Source organism: Nycticebus coucang, chromosome 7 (genome assembly GCF_027406575.1).
Source record: "Nycticebus coucang isolate mNycCou1 chromosome 7, mNycCou1.pri, whole genome shotgun sequence".
NCBI lineage: Eukaryota > Metazoa > Chordata > Mammalia > Primates > Lorisidae > Nycticebus > Nycticebus coucang.
In genome coordinates, this window is record NC_069786.1 from 93,891,986 (window position 1) to 93,912,936 (window position 20,951).

General features: G+C 33.1%; 1 protein-coding gene across 1 annotated transcript in view; it reads right to left on the bottom strand.

The window, feature by feature from the left end:
- PGAP1 (post-GPI attachment to proteins inositol deacylase 1) overlaps positions 1 to 20,951 on the bottom strand; it is a 97,426-nt gene that overhangs the window by 28,458 nt on the left and 48,017 nt on the right. The window contains exons 14-20 of the mRNA XM_053598404.1: positions 17,540 to 17,615; positions 15,437 to 15,510; positions 15,270 to 15,321; positions 14,707 to 14,773; positions 13,879 to 13,987; positions 12,343 to 12,381; positions 8,386 to 8,479 (exon numbers count right to left, since the gene is read on the bottom strand). Coding sequence (XP_053454379.1) covers positions 8,386 to 8,479; positions 12,343 to 12,381; positions 13,879 to 13,987; positions 14,707 to 14,773; positions 15,270 to 15,321; positions 15,437 to 15,510; positions 17,540 to 17,615 — 511 coding nt within the window. The remainder of the gene's footprint in view (positions 1 to 8,385; positions 8,480 to 12,342; positions 12,382 to 13,878; positions 13,988 to 14,706; positions 14,774 to 15,269; positions 15,322 to 15,436; positions 15,511 to 17,539; positions 17,616 to 20,951) is intronic.

Sequence of the window (20,951 nt, forward strand, 5' to 3'; positions counted from 1 at the left end):
TCATATCATCAGCAAAATTGATAGTTTGACCTATCCTTTCTTTATTTAGATATCCTTAATTTCTTTTTCTGGCCTGATTGCTCTGGCTAGAACTTTCACCAATATGTCAAATAGAACTGGTCATAGTTGGGCACCCTTGTCTTGTTCCAGCTCTTAGGGGAAATACTTTCAACTTTTCCCCATTCACTGTGATGCTGGCTGTGAGTTTGTCATATAGGGCTTTTATACATTCCTCCTATGCCTAATTTATTGAGGACTTTTATCATGAAATAGTGCTGAATTTTGTCAAATGCTTTTCCTGCATCGCAGATGATCGTATGGTCTTTGTTTTTGCTTCTGTTTATGTGGTGAATCACATTTATTTATTTATTTATATATATATATATATATGCTGAACGTCCATGGGATGAAGTCTACTTGGCATGGTGGATTATTTTTTGATGTGCTATTGAATTTGGTTTGTTAGTGTTTCACTGAGGATTTTTGCATCCCTATAAGGGATATTGGTCTCTAGTTTTCTTTCTTTCTTTCTTGTTATGTCCTTTCACTTTGGCGTCAAGGTGACACTGGCTTAGTAGAACGAGTTAGGGAATATTCTCACCTCCTCAATGTTGTTCAATAATTTCTACAGTATGGGTATCAGCTCTTCTTTACAGGTCTGGTAAAATGCAGCTGTGAATCCATCTGCTCTGGGCTTTTTCTTGTTGGAAGATTTTTAATTACTGCTTCAATTTCATTGCCCACTACTGGTTTGTTGAAGAATTCTATTTCTTCTTGACTAAGTCTTGAGGGGTTGTATATTTCCAGGAATTTTTCCATTTCTTCTACATGTGCAAGTTTACATGTGTATTTTCATAGTATTCATAGATTTATATTTTGTATTTCTGGGATATTGGTTGTAAATCTTTTTCATTTCTTTTGATTGAGCTTATTTGGGTCCTTTCTCTTCTATTCCTGGTTAATCTAGCAAAAGGTCTATTGATTCTGTTTATCTTTTCAAAGAACCAATTTTTTTGTCGGTTCTTGTATTGATCCTTGTATTGTTTTTTTGTTTTTCATTTCATTTAGTTCTGCTGTGACCTTAGTTGTTCTTTTCTTCTGCTGGCTCTGGATTTGGTCTGCACTTCCTTTTCAGTTCCCTTCAGTGTTTTTCAACCATTTTTCAATCTCAGCACACTTGAACCTATAGTTAAACTTTCCACAGCACACTTAAGTTATATTGATCAAAAAAAAAAGAGAGTTAAAAAAAGCATACATACTGTGCTTTGAACTTAATGCTCTTTAAAATTTTTCATGGTACACCTAAGATCCTCTCATGGCACACCAGGGTACAGCAGCATGCCAGTTGAAAATCACTGCCTTATTTATTTATTCATACATATATATGTGTGTGTATGTGTGTATGTATGTGAAATAGAATCTCACTCTGTTACCTCAACCTAGCTCACAGCAACCTCAAACTCCTGAGCTCAAGCAAACCTCTTGCCTCAGCCTCCCAAGTAGCAGAGACTACAGGCACTTACTTGCCACAACACCTGGCTAATTTTTTCTTTTTATTAAAGCTAAGGTTTTGCTCTTGCTCAGGCTGGTTTCACACTCCTGACCTCAAGGGATCCTCCTGCCTTGGCCTCTCAAAGTGCTAGGATTACAGGTGTAAGTCATGATACTCAGTCCCTTTTCTGATTCTTGAGACATGTCATTAGATTATTGTCATTATTATTAATGTCATTATTTACGTCATTATTATTTATAATAAATGACATTTATATATAATTAAATGACATAAATATTGACATAATAAATAAATGGCATTTGTTATGTCAATATTTATGTCATTATTTAATTTCCATGACATGTGTAGAAATGAGTGTTTCTCTTCGAGGTGATATCTAGTTTTATTCTACTGTGAACTGAGAAGATACAAGGTATGATTTCCATTTGTTCTTTAATTTGTTGAGACTTTTTTTTTTTTTTTTTTTTGAGACAGAGTCTCACTATGTCGCCCTTGGTAGAGTGCTGTGATGTCACACCTCACAGCAACCTCAAACTCTTAAGACTTAAGCGATTCTCTTGCCTAGGCCTCCCAAGTAGCTGGGACTACAGGTGCCCAGCACAATGCCTGGCTACCTTTTTTTTTTTTTTTTATTAGTTGGCATTGTTGTTTAGCAGGCCCGGGCCTCGTTCAAACCTGCCAGCCCCAGTATATGTGGCTGGTGCTATGGGTGCTGAGCCATTTGAGACATGTTTTGTGACCTAACATACTACATATGATCAATCTTAGAGAATGTTCTGTGTGCTGATGAGAAGAACATATATAAAATAGTCTTTGGATAAAATGTTGTGTAAATGTCTGTTAGGCCGATTTTTTCTAGAGTCTCATACGTGTACAGTGTTTCTTTATTTTCTGCTTGGATGATCTGTCCAGTTTTGTTAGTGGGATGTTGAAGTTGCCGGCAATTACAAATGCTGCTGTTTATCTCTTTGCTTAGATTTAGTAGGATCTGCTTTATGAAACTGGTGACTCCTGAGTTAAGTGCATAAATATTTAGGACTGTTATGCCTTCTTGTTGAATTGCTCATTTTAAAGTATATAGTAACCATTTTGTTGTTCCTTATACTATTATTGATTTGAAGTCAATTTTATCTGAGATGAGAATGGCTACACCTGTTTTTTTTTTTTTTTTTTCATTTCCATGTTTTTCCAACCCTTCATCTTCAGTCTGTATGAATCCTTGTAGGCTAGATGTGTTTCCTGGAGATAGCAGATACTTGGGTTGCATTTTTCATCCATTCAGCCAGCATCTCTTAACGGGGACATGCAAACCATTCACCTTGATTTACAGAATTGATGTATGAGATGCTATTCTGTTTATCCTGTTGGATAGGACCTTATTCCTTTATTTTACCTCTTGTGCTGATGTTTTATACGAGCTCTGAGCTTCAGCTTTTGGATGGTTTTACACTGGTGGGTGTCTACTGTGCTGATGCATGTGTAATGCAGTTCGGAGTATTTCCTGCAAGGCAGGTCTGGTTCTGACAAATTCTTTCAGTGTTTGCTTGTCTGGAGGTCTTTATTTGCCCTTCATATATGAAACTTAGTTTTGCAGAATACAAAATTCTGGCTTGCGGCATTCTATTTAAGAACACTGAAGATGGGGCTCCAATCCCTTCTGGCTTGTGAAGATCTCAGTTGAGAAGTCTGCAGTTAACCTAATAGGTTTTCCTTTGTAAGTTACTTAATGTTTTCACCTCCTGGCTCACAATAGTTTCTCATTCATGCTAACTTTGGACATTCTGATGACCACATTTCTTGGTGATTGCTCTTTACAATAAATCTACCAGTTGTTCATTGAGCTTCTGGATGTCTAAATCTCTAGCAAGACCAGAGTTTTCATCACCTATTCCCTCGAATAGGTTTTTCAGATCTTATGTGTTTTCTTCTTCATCCTCAAGGATGCCTATGATTCTTATATTTGGCCATTTTACATAATCCCATGTTTCTTGTAGGCTTTGTTCATTCCTCTTAATTCTCTGTTCTCTACTTTTGACTGACTGAGTTGGTCTAATCTTTGTCAAAGCAGACAATAGATACACTATGGAAAAGAAGTCCTATTCAATAAATAATGCTGGAAAAATTGGATAGCCACATGCAGAAGAATGAAAAGGGATCCACATCTCTCACCAACTCATAAAATTTAATTCAAGATGGGTAAAAGACTTAAATGTAAGCTAAGAAACCATAAGGATTCTAAAAGAAAATGTTAGAAAAATTCTTCTAGATATTGGCCCAGGCAAAGAACTTAAGAAGAAGACCCCAATATTAACCTCAGTAACAACAACAAATAAATAATGGGACTTGATTGAATTAAAAAGCTTCTGCACAGCTAAGGAAACAATTTACAGAGCAAAGAAACAACTTACAGAATGGGAGAAAATATTCACAATCTATACACTGGAAAAAGGCTAATAACAAGAATCTACAAAAAACTCAAGCCAATCAGCAAGGAAAAAAACTACCCAATTAAAAAGTGAGCAAAAAGGGACTTTACCTAACAATTGCAATCAGTGTAACCTGGCTTATTGTACCCTCAATGAATCCCCAACAATAAAAAAAAAAAAAAGTGAGCAGAAGACATGAACAGAAGCTTTTCAAAAGATAAACTAATGGCCAAAAAACATACAAAAAAATGGTCATTGTCACTAATTACCAGGGAAATGCAAATTATAACCACAATGTAATTTCACCTTACCCCAGTTAGAACGGTAACTAACCATTTTTGGTCTTAATATTAAAAAGACTAAAAATAATGGACATTGGGCATGGATGCAGAGAGAAAGGAATGCTTCTACACTGTTGGTGTGATTGCAAATTGGTACAACCTCTATGAAAAACAGTATGGAGATTCCTCAAAAAACTAAAAGTAGACCTACCATTTAATCCAGCAATCCCGCTACTAGGTTTTTACCCAACTGAAAAGAAGTAATTTTATGGAAAGATAACTGCACTTGAACGTTTGCTGCAGCACAATTCACAATTGCAAACACGTGGAATCAATCCAAGTTCACATCAATTCATCAGAGGATTAACAAAACTAAGGAATACAAGTCATCCATGAAGAAGGATGAATTAAGGCCTTTTGCATTAATTTGGATGCAGTTGGAAACCATTACTTTAAGTCAAGTATCTAAAGAATGGAAAAACACCATATGTACTTGTTATTAAACTAGAACTAACCTATGAACACAAACGTGCACAAAATGAAGTAAAATACAGTGGAAATCAAGCAAGGGGAGGCTCAGCACCCATAACACAGGGGTTACGGTGCCGGTCACATGCACCAAGGCTGGCAGGATTGAACATGGCCTAGGCTAGCTAAACAACAACAACTGCAATAACCACAACAAAAAGAATAGCTGGGCATTGTGGTGGGCGCCTGTGTCCCAGCTACTTGGGAGGCTGAGGCAAGAGAATCACTTAAGCCCAAGAGTTTGAGGTTGCTATGAGCTGTGACACCACAGCACTCTACTGAGGGTAACACAGTAACACAGTGAGACTTTGTCTCAGAAAAAAAAAAAAAAGTATTTCCAATTAACTATAGTCCAAACTGCTTTTTGCAGAAAAGACTCTAACAAGTACTCATGCACAGAGATTTAAGATCAATGAATTAAATAAACATTTCTAGAACTTTGATGAAGAAATCAATGGGTTCATGAAACTGCTAATTAAGATCGAGCAAAACAAAAATTAATGATAACTGATAATATTTTTATGACATGGCATCATAACTCACAGCAACCTCAATCTCTTGGGCTCAAAACATTTCTCTTCCCTCAGGCTCCCAAGTAGCTGGGGCCACAAGTACCTGGCACAATGCTGGGATCTCACTTTTGCTCAGGCTGGTCTCAAACTCCTGAGCCTCAAGCAATCCACCTGCCTTGGCCTCCTAGACTGCTGGAATTACAGGCATGAGCCACCAGGCCTGCTCCCCACTCTTTATTTTTGTTAATCAGGCCCAGGCAGGGCTGGTGTGCTAACCAATGAGCCAAAGCATCCACCTGAATCTTTACTTGATTCCTATAAAACTCAGAAATTTTTCACTGAGTATTCTTATGGCAATGTGGTTATTTACGTAAATCCAATAAAAATATGCTTTCTCTTTATAGCAAGATATAATTTATTCTTGCTTATACAACTAAGGCATTGACTAACATGTCATATTTGAGAAGATCCACAGAATATCTGACTTCCAGGGTTCCTAGACTTACAATGAGTGAATAAAAACTTCACTTCTTATCAGGCCTGGGGACCTTAAGGCTAAGTACAATCTAAAGTCTGAAGTTGGTTAGGCTTCCTAGACCTCAAGAGACTTTTCAATCTGAGATTCTTAGTGGTAATACCTAATGTGATCTCCAGATTTAAAAAATACCAATGAAATTCTTCATAGGTATAGAAAAAACAATCCTAAAATTTGTATGGAACCACAAAAGACCCTGAATAGACAAAGCAATTCTGATCAAAATGAAAAAATATAGACATCACATTACCTGACTTCAAATTATATAATAAAACTATAGCAACCCAAATAGTAAGGTATCAACCTTAAAAAAAAAGATATACAGGCCAATGAAAAAAAAAAAAGAATAGAGAACCCAGAATTATATCACATTTATAGTCAATTCAGTTTTGATTAAGATGCCACAAATATACATTTGGGAAAAGACAGTCTCTTCAATAAATGGTGCTGGGAAAACTGGATGTTCACAAGCAGAAGAATGAAATTAGACTCCATATACAAAAATCAAATAAAATTAGATTAAGACTTAAATGTAAAACCTGAAACTATGAAACTACTATAAGAAAGTATTGGGGAAACACTTCAGGCTATTAATTTGAGGACATAATTTTTTGGGTAAGATCTCAAAAGCACAGGCAAAAAAGCTAAAACAGAAAGTGGTATTATATCAAGCTAAAAAGCTTCTGCACAGCAAAGGTAATAATAGAGTGAAGAATCGACCTACAGATTGGGAGAGAATATTTGTAAATTATTCACATGAGAATGAATTAATCAGAATATATAAGGAACTTAAATAATTCAATAATAAAGTCCCAAATAATCCAATTAAAAATAGGCAAATGATCTCAGTACACATTTTATAAAAGAAACATTCAAACAACCAGTAGGTATATGAAATAACATTCCATATCATTCATTAATCATTAGGGAAATGCAAATCAAACCCACATGATGTCATCTCACCCCATTTAAAATAGTTATTATTAAAATAGACAAAATAACAAGTGCTAGTGAAGATGTGGAGGGATCACTAGTGTGCTACTGATATGTAAATTAGTACAGCTACCATGGAAAATGGTATGGTGGTCCCTCAAAAAACTAAAAATAGATTTACCATATGATCCAGTGATCCTATTGCTAGGTATATGTCCAAAAGAAAAAAAAAAACATATATCAAAGAGGTATCTCTTATATTCATTGCAATACTATTCATAGAAGCCAAGATATGGAATCAAAGTATCCATCAACAGGTGAATAATGTGGTATATTTATAAAACAGAATATTATTTGCCACAAAAAAGAATGAAATTCTGTCATTTGGATGGGATATTATGTTAAGTGAAATAAGTCAGGCATGGAAAGACAAATACCACATGTTCTCACTCATGTGGTTGCTAAAAAAGTTTATCTCACAAAGGTAGAGAATAGAATGACAGTTATCAGAGGCCGGGAATGGTCGAGAGGTAGGAGGGAGGAAAAAAAGAAGATAGATCAATGGATACGAAATATAGTTAGAAGGAGTAAGTTCTAGTATTTGATAGCACATTGGGGGTGACTACAGTTAACAACAATTTATAACATATGCCAAAATAGCTAAAGATTTGTAATGTTCCCAACACAAAGAAATAATAAATGTTTAAGGTGACAGATATCCTAATTACCCTGATTTGATCTTTACAAATTATATGTATTTATTAAAATGTTACTTATACCCGCAAATATGTATAATTAAACTTCAAAAAAATTTTTTTATTTACAAAATTATTCGAGAATATTAGGGCATTATTGTTAATTTTTTTTGATGTGTTTTGTTAACTTTTTGTCTCTTTTTTTAAGACAGAGTTTCACTATGTCACCCTTGGTAGAGTGCCATGTGTCACAGCTCACAGCAACCTCAAATTCTTGGGCTTAAACGATTCTCTTGCCTCAGTCTCCCAAGTAGCTGGGACCACAGGCACCCGCCAAAACACCTGGCTATTTTTTTTATTGCAGTTGTCATTGTTGTTTAGCAGGCCCGGGTCAAGTTGAAACTTGCCTGCCTAGGTATATGTGGTTGGTGCCCTAACCACTGAGTTATGGGTGCTGAGATCTTTTTGTCTCTTTTGAAGACATAAATACTGAAAAAAAATTTATATGAAAGATTATTACACTGTTCAACCCATATATTTTTTAAAAAACTATTTAACATTAACATTAAAAATAACATTATTTTAAAATAATGATTAAATTCAAAATAACATTATTTTTCCCATTAAAAAAATGACACTGATACAAAAGTGACAGGCTAAGAGAATGTTAATCATTTGCAGGGCTTAAACAGAATGCCTCTGGACCAGCTGCCCTACACCAGTTTAACACGGGTAGTTGACGATGGAAAAGTGATAACGATGCAGAAAAGACTGATCATAAAATCACCTGGTTATTTTTGAGTTTTCAAGAACAGAAGTAGTAGCTGCTATTATCTACTTTCTATGTAGTCCCTTATTGCATCTACTAATTCAATATAATGAAATACATAGAAATACAAATACGGAATATCTGCTTTACCTTAATATAACACAAGTAACTTAAAAACCATAAGCATTCTTACCTGTTGAGAAAAGAGAATATAACTGTCCTCCATAAGCAAGAAGGCTACTAGATATAACATAAGCAGGAAGAGCTCCACCATGAAATCTAACCACCTGGAAAACAGGAAAATCAATGGGCAACTTAATATTCATGAATATGCATGTTAGCAAAATAAACATACTTTCCCATAAAATAAAACAGTTGTTGTTCAAATTATACCCTTCCTGACACAGCCACAAAGTTATTTCCACTAATGAGTAACAAAAACTCTAAGTAAAATAAATGTTAATATACAGCACATTAGAAACATCTGAAGTTTTCATAAAAGACATGATAGAACATATCATTGAGTAGTATGTGCTAAAAAACTATTTTTCAAAGCACATTTATTGAGAATTTAATATATTCCAGGTATGATACTAAACACCTCATATGCATTATCTCATGTTCTTCTCCCAAAGTACTCTGAGGTAGCTCTTATTCCCACTTTACAGGCAAAGAAATTTAGGCACGAGGAATCCAAGTAACTTGCACAATTAAAAACATAACAGGAAAGTTACTTACCTGTCCTTTTCTATTCTCTTATCAATACTATTATTGTAAAATGGGGACAATAATAGTATTTAGCTTATAGGTGGTTATGAGTGTTAAATATGTTCACTTGGGTAAAATATTCAGAATATTAACTTGTCATGATAAGCTATCAGAAAACATAGCTGCTATTATTTTAACCTTTAATTCCTTCTGTGTTTGGAAATCATGTGGCACTGGGTTTTAATGCAGAGCCTAAGAGTAGAACCATTATGTAATAGCGTTTCTAGTCATTCTATTAGTTAATCCAATCTCTGTATAAAAATAAATATAATAAAAACCAAAGTGTTAAGTTCTTCTTTTAATGTTGCATTTTAAAAGGAAATTTACGTTCCACAGAATTTATCTGATGAAAAATATGGTAGTGCATGTAAGCTTACTCAAAATGTTGCATAAAACTTCAGAAAGTTTAGGGTTTTCCTGAAGTTCCTCCATAGATGTTCAGGTTAAAAGAGATCAGAAAAACAAAAAATTGTACAGCCAAACTATATACCACATTCATGATTTGTAGTTTATATCTTTGAGTGGAAGAAGGGGAAAGTTGAGTAAAAGGGAAAAGGCCATTTTTCTTTCTACCGCTAAATGATACCCATTGCCTGCTAATGACAGATTGGGAAATATATACCATACATTAATTATCAAGAGTACAAAAGGAAAGTTGAGCACAGCAGGCTGAAGGGTCCTATCCCTGAATACAGACTCCAGCTTTGCCTCTCACAAATTCTATGTTCTTGGGTATGTTACTGTACACCTCCTCTCTCTACCGCCTTCAATAAAATGAGATAAAAGCACTTAACTCACAGGGTTTGAGACTTAAATGTGTTACACTTGTGTAAAACATTTGGCAGAGAAAGTGGCATATGGTAACTGGTAAATAAACGTTAGCTGTTATTACTACCTTTAACACCCATCACTGTCTTTAGGATCTTGTAAGAGGCTCTACACAGTATTCTGAACATAAATTTCTTTTAATGATGGAGTATTGTTGTTGTATTAAGTGTTACATGGAGCTACAGATACAGGTAGGTATATAAAACACAATAAAATGAACAATCATAAACTGGCCTCCAGGGGCAAATGGAGACATGTCATCATCGGGCTTAGTATTTGGCATGGTATTTCTTTAAATTTTCAATCAAATACCAACACTGAAAAATTAAAAGATTTTTAATTTTACCTTCCCTGACACATCCACAAAGATATTTCTAGTAATGAGCATCAAAGAGTCTGAGTAAAAGAAATGTTAATAATATACAGCATATTAGAAATATCAGACTTTTCATCAAAGGCATAATAAAACATATAATTGGAAATTTAAAACTGAAGATTTCCAATTTCTCTTAAAAATCTAAACAACTGGCAACACTAGACTTTATTACTATATATAAATGATTTTACTAGAGTTTATGGAATTCTCCTAAGAAAGTAAGTTTTAGTTTATTTTTTGCCTTCTTTTTCATAACAGTAGACTAAAAAAATAAGTAAACATATTTTTCTCTTTCCTTTTATGGAAAAATATTAATTTTATAAAAAATTATCTACTCAAAGGCTAAGATTCTCCTAAGTGGTTCCTCTTTATTCCTTTTTCCCAGTCATCTGTGACTGAATTAGCCACAATAAAAGTATGTTTATTTAAAAAAAAAAGACATTATATAACTTTAATTCATTTTCTTACTGACTACAAACTAAATTTTTATTTTTGTATTTTTTATTTTTACAAGCTAAATTTTTAAATAAACACAAAGAACATCTTGTACCTTTTCAATAATTTGGAAAGAACTTAATTCAATCACCACAAATACTTTACTTGACCTTTAAAAAAAAACCACCTCTGATCCTGTAACACCTACCTGTATGTCCTCATTCTGTAGAAAGACTTCCCACATCTAAACAAGAATATTAGTCTGTCATCTTTTGGTATCTAATATAATTATGCTTGACTGCTGAATATCAGGCTAATTTGACTTTTCTTGTCACTAAACTAAATTATGAGCCACATTAATAACAAAGACAGTATGTTCTATCTTCATCCCAAATCACTGTGTAATATGCCTGTTAGACATACTAAAAATTCAACAGCATGAATTTTACCCCTATAAGAAATTTAATAGTTGGTCCTTTAACATTTTAGAATACTTACTATAATTATCCATGTCCTATTTTCGAAAAAAAAAAAAAAATTTTTTTTTAACAAGTCTCACTCTGTTAACCTGGGTAGAATGCAGCGGTATCATTGTAGCTCCCTGCAACTTCCAGCACTTAGGCTCAGGCAATCTTCCTGTTTCAGCCTCCCTGAGTAACTGGGACTACAGATGTCTGTCACGATACCTGGTTAATTTTTTTATTTTTTTGTGGAGATGGGGTCTCACTCTTGCTCAGGCAAGTCTCAAATCCCTGACCAATCCTGCCTCAGCCTCCCAGAGTGCTAGGATTACAGGCATGAGGCCCCCCACACCTGGCATTATTTTTCAACTTACATTAACATTTAATCTTCACTTCCTAATTTAGCACAAAATTTTTATAGATTAACTTAGAATTTTGTAGTGTTCACTAACAATCACAATCTAGGTTTCACTGGGTTGCTATGAGGATCAAATGAAATAATGTATATAAAACTGTTTCTAATTTTGAATTTTATTGTAATTATAGAAATGACAAAGTAAAAAAATAAACAAAACTACTATGCCTGGATTGCAAAATATAACAGACCAACAAATAAAGTAAAAGTAATAAAAGGTACAATAAAATTTTACTGAATTTTAAAACTATATAATTTTCCGAATTAATATTATCTTATGTTTGTCCATGTTGTATAATTCTGCAAATATTATTAACAATAATAAATAACATCTGTAGTTCTACTGCTTGATAAATTACTTTTGTAACATCCTTTGCAAGTGAATTTCAACACATTTGTCTTTAATGGAATATATTATTACACCTTTTATAAACTAAGCACACATAATAAAAAAACTTCTTTGAAAATGTTCATTTATATGACAAGGTCTACAGATTTTACTGTACATTGAATTATAATATAGTATGAGCAACATGAAGTCTTAATATGACATTCATTTAACCAAAAATATTAATTTGTTTGAGAATCAGTTATCAGCTCTTATTTCTTGGATATATGAAATGTGAAAGCATCACTTTAAAGCAGGGATTGCCAACTACTGCCTGTAGACCAAGAATGGTTTTTGTATTTTATTAAAGTGGAAGAAGAATGAGAAGAAAAAAGAAGAGGAAAAGGTAGTTGCAGTGGTGACAGTATGTGGTCTGCTAAATTATTGATTATCTGGCCCTTTATAGTAAAAGTCTGTAACCTCTTCCTTACAATGTCTATTCACAAGTCAATAAATAACCAACCAGGAGTTTCTCTTACCTGTCCAAGTATTTGTGAAAAGGAAGTCTTAACTGTGACCTAGTTTAAAATAATTATCAAAAAAAACAAAAAAAGGTTATTTTCCTCTCAATTCCTCGAGTTCACATTTTATTAAAATGAGCAGTTCTACACATCTCTAAGCATAATAATTAATTTTTTATAATGATAAAGCTAAAGGCACTCAAGATCTTAAAGAATCTTCTGAACCACCATTTAAATTGTATTAAGTGTAGTTTTACTCTTTAGTATGTGTTCCCATATTCTAATTCTTTGACAACTGAATGCTATGTATGTGTGGTAACTCCTTACTAACCAGAATTCTTAATTAACCAGAATAACTTATTACCAAACTTAAAACTTATTACCATAACTTATGCCAACTAAAGAAATTTAAACCAAAGTAATATTTTAAAAAGAAATTTGTCTTTCATTATGTTACCATAAATTGCCTTTTTTGATATTAGGAAGTATGGGAAAAGGAGATAAGTCTTTCTTAGTAAAGTTATAAAATGACAATTTTGTCAAAATATAGACTTCTTGAAAATATGCGATATTTGTAAAAATATGGACATTTTGAGAACATGACACATTTGTAGCCAAATTGTTAACATAATTTTCAATTCTATCACTTTAATATTAAAAAAACTACACAAGTTAAAAACCACTGTTGCCCTGCACGAGTCTTTACTATTAAATAAATGCAAGATACCAAAGCATTTGTAAATTCTGTGAAATCTAAATTTATAACATAGGTTAAACTGAAACTTAGTTGTAAGAACAGACAATAGATAATAATAGATTAGTAAATCTGAGGATATCGATCCTAGTGTACTCTAAGATAGTTAGCTCTAATAAGAATACAAGTATGTATGTTTGGTTTAAAGTAGTTAAGCTGAAATAAGATACTGCACATAAACCAGAGGGCAGGGATGTCACTACCACGAAATGTGTACTTTAACCACTTAAATCTGGAAACTGGGGACTCTTTTAGTTCCTGAATCCCTAAGTAAATAAAATGTTACCCTCAAGTCTATTCCTCTTCTCCTAGCACAAAGAGATGTACTTTGATTATAAAACAGACATAACAGATACTAAGTCACACATATTAATGACTAACAGAGCTTAAAATAATTAGTGAAAAGGAAAGAAGTGCCTAAGCTAACCCAGTACAGCTATATAAGCCAATAGGTTTCATGTCAATTACTGCAGTAAAGCCAAGTCAGCTGCTTTCATGTTCTTCAATTTTAGGTGATTCTGGACCTTGGCCTTCAAAATGTAGAAGGCTAATCTGCAGTCTTGATTTTTGTTTTATTTTCTATTATTTATTAAGATATATATATATTCAAATGATCCAGCTAAGTAAATACAGAGGTGGTGCTAATAGGCAAAATGGAGAATATGTGAAACATTTTAAATGTGTATTTCTTATACTTATTGGCTTCCACATCTCTAGTATCTGAGGCTGAAGTAAAAAAGAAAAGATTTGTAGTTAATTCTATAACTGTATCTTGAAGATTAAGCAAACATACTACTTACCTCATACTGACAGTCTGGTGATGTGTACATTTTTAATAATGCCACATGGCTATCATTTTCTGGTTGAGCAATATGGAGTTTCAGAGAAATTTCTGTGGAAGATGGAACCCTGAAGAGATACTTAAATATCAATTCTCAGACACAAAATGCTGTTAAAGACACATGGCTAAGGCTCGGTGCCCGTAGCGCAGTGGTTCCAGTGCCAGCCACATACACTGAGACTGGTGAGTTCTAACCCAGCCGGGCCAGCTAAACAACAATGACAACTACAATAACAACAACAAAAATAGCCGGGCATTGTGGTGGGTGCCTGTAGTCCCAGTTACTTGGGAGGCTGAGGCAAGAGAATCACTTAAGCCCAAGAGTTTGAGGTTGCTATGAGCTGTAATGCCACAGCATTCTACTGAAGACAACATAGTAAGATTCTGTCTCAAAAAAAAAAACAACAACAACAACAAAAAAAAGATGCATGGCTGAGTCAATCCTCAACACAATACAGTGAAATAATGTAGACTGGAAGCTAGATGCTAAACACATTATTGTGGGTAGATACTTTTCCAGTCACAGCACAATTGTTTGAATGATCCTTTTAGGACACAGGAGTTGGGAGAGAGGATGGAAGGTAGTTCATGTCTCTAGCAAGTAATGTCTGAGTTCTATATAATTTACTAAGTATACTATTTATTAAATTATGGGCATAATGCTACATAAAAGATACAGACATTTTTACTGGGGCAGTTTGATAATTCATCTGACTTAAATAAATAAACTAAGTAGAATATTCTTCAAAAACAGCAGAGCTTAAAGTAAGTTCTTTCATATACTTACTGTGCAATAGTTAGTGAATCTTCATAAGACCAGGGAATATGAAGTTTATAGATACTAGTTATTTCTTCTGTTAGAACACAAAGGAAACATGTATTACTATGTTATCCTAAATGTTACATAAGGTACAACAATACCTAAGTAATAATACAATTACTCATTTCATAAAAAAATAAGAATTGTATCACACAATAAAAAATTATAGAGAATTCCTAAATAGTAATAATTTAATTAGATTTACAAAAGATGTTAGAACATATCGGTAGTATGAAGAAACTAAAAATATTAAACAGCTAGATGTGAATTACTATAATGAAACAAAGATATAGAGTATTTTTAAAACATGAATATTTAAACTAAAACAGACAAAGATGCTTTCCTGTTAAGAAAGGATCTATGTCAAATCCCTTGGAAATGTAATTATCTTTTCTATAATCAAAGAGAATTTATTTCACATAAAAATATAAGAAAGAACAATTATTACAGAAAATTCAAATGAAGAACCGTTGATTCTTCAAATGACAATACTATTTCTTATATATGTTTCAGAGAATACATTTATTTACCTTTGACTCCTGAGCATTTGCTTACCACGTTGATTTGAAAAGCTTGGTATATCTAATAGAGGTTTGACCACAAAAATAAAACAAAAAAACAAAAAAACAAAAGTTTATTTGTTTGTTTAAACAGTGAAATAAAATCAAATCCTTTTTGTTATAATCAGGATAATTACCTGTCCAAAGTTCAGAAGCTCTATATTGTAGTATAGGCCACTTGTATTTAATACCACTTTCCTTGAAGACAATCCTATTGAATTAAAAGTACTGTATAACTTAGATTATCAAAGCATTTTAAAGTATCTATTGACTGCTTAACATTAATATTATGCTAATAGGTTTTTGACATTAAAGAATAATTTACGGGTTTTCACTTCTAATGTGGAGGACAGAAATCCTAAAGTCTAATCGTCCTACAATAAACTCTGGACAAAGCATATTTATGACTTCCAATCACATATATGTGTTTTTCAAAAAGTCTAGTACCTATTTCCAATTTCAGAAAAATATACTTTCTTGGTAGATGTTTTATTTACAAGCTTGCTATCTTCAATGATACAGGTGATTCAGAGTTGTCATTTTTGTATGTTCTCAGTGTTTTTCTACCAAAAACAAAACCAAAAGGGTAAGGGAGGGATAAAAATCTTAAAGAAAGTTTTCTCAAGTAACACAGATGCTTTCCATGGTGGCATATAAAATATAGCGCATACCAAAAGAACACAGGAACCAACCTAAAAGAGTTCCCAATATCTAAAGCTGGAACAAAAAATATGTAAGAATGGATTACAATCCAATGAATAAAATAAATATCCATGAGACAATACTGTCATAAATAACAAGTGAATAAATTCATAAATAGGGAGCTAGGACAAATTTACCTGAAGAAGAATTCTAATAAATTAGAAATATTAAATTAGAATACCAGAGTAATACTTTGCTAAAGACTAAATAACCAATGGATGCTAAAATTAGTAGGTTATTTTGAAGAAAATCAGGATATTTACATACTCATAAAGTATCTTATCCAAGATATTTATTAATTACAAGAAGGAAAGGCAGTAACATTACAGTGGAAAAACCTGATAAGTACCACCTTAACTAAGAGACCCCGGTAACAGAGGTTCAGTAATTAGAGATATCATCAGGTATACACTGATATGATATACTGAGAAATGTACATTGCTTCCACAGTATTTTTGACAAAAAAAAGTATAACCTCAATCTAATCATAAAAAAAAAAGCATTAGACAAATCCAAACTGAGGGACATTCTACAAAATAAATGACCACTGGTCTTTAAAGGTTTTAGGTTTTAATGCCATGAAAGACATGAAAAGGTTGAGGAACTTTCACAGGAGACTAAGGAAACGTGACAGTTAAATGCAACATGGGACTAGGAGAAGGAGGCCATCATTGGAAAAACTGGTGAAAACTAAGTAAAGTCTTAAGAGTTAACAGTATGTAGGTACTGTACCAATGCTAATTTCTTAGTTTTATAAATTATATTGCGTTTGTACAGGAAGTCAAATCTGGGGAAGATGGGCTAAAAATATACAGGAACTCTACTCTTCTGTGGCTTTTCTATAAGTCTAAAATTATTTTAAAATAAAGTATAGGCTCGGCGCTGGTAGCGCAGAGGTTACAGCACCAGCCACATGCATTGAGGCTGGCGGGTTCGAGCCTGGCCCAGGCCAGCTAAGCAACAATGACAACCACCACCACCACCACAACAACAACAAAAATAGCTGGGTGCTGTGTCAGGGCGCCTGCAGTCCCAGCTACCTGGGAAGCTGAGGCAAGAGAATCACTTAAGCCCAAAAGTTAGAGGTTGCTGTGAGTTGTGACGCCATGGCACTCTACCAAAGGTGACATAGTGAGACTCTGTCTTAAAAAAATAAATAAATAAATAAATAAAATAAAATAAAATAAAGGAATATTTAGAGAAATCTTGAGGCCTCCATAAGGCAGATAGCAATTTATACAATAAAATTTATAAGAAGGGTCAATATTTAGGATAAATTTCATATAAAAACACATATACACAATTATCTGCAAATGCATGTGATTATGGAGAAATTTCTCTTAAAGTTCACTTCTCAGAAGATAACTGCTAGCTCATTATTAAATGAACCATTATCATACATAGTTATTCCAAGAATAAGACTTGAAATATACAATATTTGACATTACAAGGCTCTACTTTATTGCAACTAACTGGCAAAATAAGTTTGTACTATCTTAAAAATAAAAGCAATTCTTAAGATTTCCCAAAGAACTTACCAAAGGAAAAAAGATGAGTTACGGGAAGCTGAATTGATCTTGTCTCTTTTTTAAAGAATTCACAATCTACAACAAACTACAATATAAACATTCAATTAAGAAAAAATGAAATTTATAGTAAAATATCTTCACTTGATGTTTCAGTGGAAAATAAAGTCTATAAAGCTCAGTTTTAGAAAAAGTATTATCTATCGACACTGTTAACTGGCTATACTTAGGTAGCAAGAATTCCTTAAGAAGAGATGTTATGTGAGAAAATTTAATAAGCAAGCAGAACTTAATTAAATATATAAATATTAGAGGGTCATTTCTAGAACAAGAGAGTCATAGCCATTTTTTTTTTTATAGTTTTAGGTATTTGTAGAAAAAACAGTAAAGGAGGGATCAAAGCACTAAGAGGCAAAGCTAATTCAAGATTAAGGGTTTAGATAAGATAACTGCAAATACTTTCACAGTCAAAAGGAAAATATGATTCTTTACATCACCTTTTAAAAAAAAATCTTTCATTTCTTATTTATACTCAGGCCTTTGGAGACATTGCCATTCACCAACAGATGACTAATGTTATTCATGTAAGATTATTTCAGGTTAAACTGTTATTATAATAAATGGAAAAAGGTTTACTACATATGAAGAAAAATAAATGCTTTTCAAAACTGTAAACCTACAATGTAATATCTACACCATTACAATTTTTGAGTGATAACATTTCTTTTTTAGTAACATTTCTACAACTGTGCAAGAAATTTTGCTCTCAGTAATCTGCAAAAGGAACTGTTTCTGGTACAGGAACAACTTCATTAAAATAATCTCCAGGATGCAATCACATTATTTTGTTCTGTAAGAGATAAAGGAAAAAACTCTACTGCCTGACTGTAGTTAGCAAGTACAGTAATTTGCTGTCTACAGAGAGTGGAAAGCTAGCACCGTCTATCCTAGGCTTTTTCTAACAACTACATCTTGGATGTGTTAGAAGCAGTGGTACTTTGCTTGCCTCTTGGGTAGATTTGTTTTTGAACATGAAAAACAGATGAGAGAAATTGCAGAGTACATACGTGGGGAACAAAAGGAAAAACTTGTTAATGAGTTTTGCTTTTATTTCTCCCTCTTACAAGGCAAAGAACAGAGTCAGGTATTTTCATTACAGAAAACAGCTGTTAAAATACTAGAGAAATGGTTTATCAAACAGGATTATTTATTATATTTTTATTACATTTATTATATTATTTATTATATTTTTACAAAGTACTTTTTGGTGAGCTTTTACCTGAGACAGGGAAGCAGTGTTTAAAAGCAATTTAAATCATTTTGTATAGTTATTTAAAATAATAGAATTTTTATTATTGCTTTAAAAATTTGGCTGTCCCTTTAGTTTTGCATAATTGATAACTCCCTACCCAAGAAAGAGAAAATTCAAAGGTCTTTAAAGCATCCAAGGTAAGAACATTTCTAAGGGATTTAGTTATTTTATTTTCTGTCATCAAGAAAAATGCAAATAATTTCATGTCTGCATTTCTAAAAATATATTAAGATATCAGTTAATTCAAATTTTTTTACACTGGGTATTTGAATATATGTAGTCTTCTGATGATGGGCTATACACAGACATACAAAAATTATCCTGTGTTATTCTAGGAAGATAGGACTGTCAGACAGTAAAGTCAGCAGCAGAGCTACTTTCCAAAGACTGTCAAGACATTTTATATTTATTAGGCTGCTAAGACTGCCTATTTGCAGAAAGCTCATTAATTTCTTGGAATAACCAGAAAGGGCCTTTTCAAATTTGGGAAAAATGTTAGATTCATTCAGAACCAACTTACCTGCCAGAAAAACCCTTCAAGAGAGCTTTTAATTGAAGATGCTGAATTACCTCTCACTTGAGGTGAGCAAAACAAAACAATTAGTCCATTATAAGGTACCTGTGAGATTTAGTCTTTGAGATGACTCCTAACTACATCCCCCTTTTCCTTTCTCTATTTCTTTTAAAATTTCCTAATTATTTTGGCCACAAATCTCATCAACTTTCTCATGCAAAAAACCTTGTTTTGAGTATTTATGTGGTAGTCACTATGGGGAAGGGAGGGTGTTCTTCCTAGCCTCAGCCCCCAGCTGTTTCCACATTGTTAACTCCATGTCCCCTTCTCCAATACAGCAATCCTGTTGGGAGTGGTTACGTGTTTACAAAAAAGAAACGGTGAGAATGCAAAATAGAATAAAATTTATTTGGTTATTATTCCCAAAGAGTTCACAATATGGTAAGGGCAATAACAACATAAAAAATAAATCATACTTCAATGTAATGTATTTCTCAAAGAACTTATAAACAAAGTATCATAGGAGTAAGTAAAAGATTACTGGAAGAGTCTAGAAAAGGAAAAGAGGGACACTTATGTTGGATCTTGAAGGATAAATTCGCAAGTGAAATAGGAAAAGGGGAGTACCAAGGGCCTTTACCCCCATCTTCTTTTTTCCCCCATTAATTCTCTCAAAATCCTCTCCTTTTATTTCACTCCAGTACAGGATAAGTGTCCCTTATCCAAAATGCTTATTATCAGAAGTGTTTTAGATTTTGGAATATTTGTATATAATTAATCTTTTCTTGGGGATGAAATCCCAAGTCTAATCATGAAATCTTTTAATGTTTCATATATATACCTTTCACACACATAGCCAGAAGGTAATTTTATATATTTTAAATCATTTTGTGCATGAAACAAAATTTTGATTGCAGCTTACCATGAGGTCAAGGGCAGAATTTTCCACTTGTGGCATCAGGTCAGCCTCAAAAAGTTTGGGGTTTTGAATTTTTGGATTAGGGGGGTCTTCAACCTTGTACAAGCCCTCATAACCCCTTAAGAGGTACTTAGTCTCTCTGTTTCAGATCCATCCTGCACGCCAGATTAATCTCTTAAATAATCTCTGATCCCACTACTACTATGGTGAAAAACCTATAGCGTCCTACTAACTCCTGACTGCTGTAAAATCTTGAATTCTGCAATCAAGGTCTCAACATATGGCCATGAACTACTTTCCCAGACTTTCTTCCATTACTATTCTATCTATAGTGGCCATCATTTCAAAATTATTATTTACTTATTCACTGCTTTTCAAATATAACCCAGGCTTTGCTCTGTTTGTTTAGCTAAACAATGCTGCCATTATAACTTTCAACAATGATGTTATTATTAAGCATCTGAATGTGGCTAATACAAGTAAGGGACTGAATTTTAAACTGTACTTAAATAGAAACAGTCGTATGTGCTAGTGATTCCCATATTTATAATACAGGTCTAAAATGTTCATTCCACCTATAAAATTTTTTACTATCCTCCAAGGCCATTTTCTTTTTTTTTTCTTTTTAACTGACAAGTCTCATTATATTGCCCATGCTGGAGTACAGGGGAGATGTACA